This window comes from Priapulus caudatus, unplaced genomic scaffold, assembly GCF_000485595.1.
Source record: "Priapulus caudatus unplaced genomic scaffold, Priapulus_caudatus-5.0.1 Scaffold379, whole genome shotgun sequence".
Lineage (NCBI taxonomy): Eukaryota > Metazoa > Priapulida > Priapulimorpha > Priapulimorphida > Priapulidae > Priapulus > Priapulus caudatus.
The window spans coordinates 134316-135698 of NW_014577440.1; the positions used below are offsets into that span (position 1 = coordinate 134316).

General features: G+C 42.2%; 1 protein-coding gene across 1 annotated transcript in view; it reads left to right on the top strand.

Annotated features, from left to right (window-relative positions):
* Window positions 1-560: 560 nt before the first annotated feature.
* LOC106809722 (5-oxoprolinase-like) overlaps window positions 561-1383 on the top strand; it is a 22008-nt gene continuing 21185 nt past the window's right edge. Inside the window, exon 1 of the mRNA XM_014812908.1 lies at window positions 561-753. Coding sequence (XP_014668394.1) covers window positions 571-753 — 183 coding nt within the window. The 5' untranslated portion in view covers window positions 561-570. The remainder of the gene's footprint in view (window positions 754-1383) is intronic.

Here is a 1383-nt window from a genome sequence, read left to right on the forward strand (position 1 = left end):
ATAATATGGTCACTCAGTTCAGCGCCCTAAATCACTTGTCATATGCATACGTATCTACCTACGTCTCCGCGGGCCGCGGGTCTAATATGACTGTGTGGCGTGTGTGTTGTCTGCATTGTAGTATAATAATGCAAGAACTGAATTAAAAATTTGTTTCTATTAACTCTTGATATATATACTATTATATGTATATGAATATATATATATATATATATATATATTTATTTATTTATATACAGCATGTGTACACATAATTATTATATATATAACACGCGCGCGCGCACCCTCGCGTTTTGGACACGCGCGTATAGCCCCTACTCAAACTGCATGCAGTGCCCCTTCGTACACTCTTTTATTTTAGAATTAGGGATAGGGTTAGGGTTAGGGTTAGGATTAGGGTTAGGGTTAGGGTTAGGGTTAGGGTGAACTGATTTCTATATCCACAACTTATTTATATATTCACTATCTCTCCCCTGAGACCTACTACTCAGTGACATGAGCCCATGAGCGAGAGCGCCATCTGTCGTGGAGTTTGAGTAAACCTATAAGTAAACACTGTACACAGAAAGTATGGCACCTGTAGTGTTAATATCGAAAGGAAAGTTCAAGTTTGCTATTGACAGGGGTGGTACATTTACGGATGTGTATGCGGAATGCCCGCAAGGAAGAGTAGTCGTAACTAAGCTCCTTTCTGAAGATCCAACTAACTATCCCGATGCACCGAGAGAAGGAATCCGCAGAATCCTGGAGTCGGTGGGTCATTACATTTACATTTTACAATACATCGACCTTGTGGCTGTGGCTCACAGTCACAGACTCACAGCACAGGCACTTGACTTGGAACGTCTCAATAAAAAAAAAAAATGGTAAATAAGCACGAAATGTATTTACTACCAATATCTTAATGTTTCTCTACTCTATTTCGCCTATAAAACAGTAAATCACCTGTAAATGCCGGTCAAATGGTCATCTGCAACACACAAGTAGGCCTACCGGTACACCGCACGCCCGCCATGTCATGATGTGCACAAACAACATGAATAAGAGAGTAATTCTTTTTTTTTATTGAAACGTTCGAAGTGCCTGTGCTGTGGATGTTCTGTGGGCGTGGCTGCTACTAGTACTACACTGCTACTCACTATAGTGAAGTCAGGTTACGGACGCATCTGCCCTTGAGTGCCGCGTAAATATACAATGTTAAGCACACATGCTTGCCCGTCTATCCTTCTCATCCGCAGCCTCTCTCTCTCTCCCTATCTCAATTGTATCTTTCTCCATCTCTCTCTCCCTATCTCTCATCCTCTCTCTCTCAGTCCTCTCTCTCTCGTTCTCATCCTCTCTCCTCTCTTCTCTCTCCCTCTCTCTCTCTCATATCAGTCGACA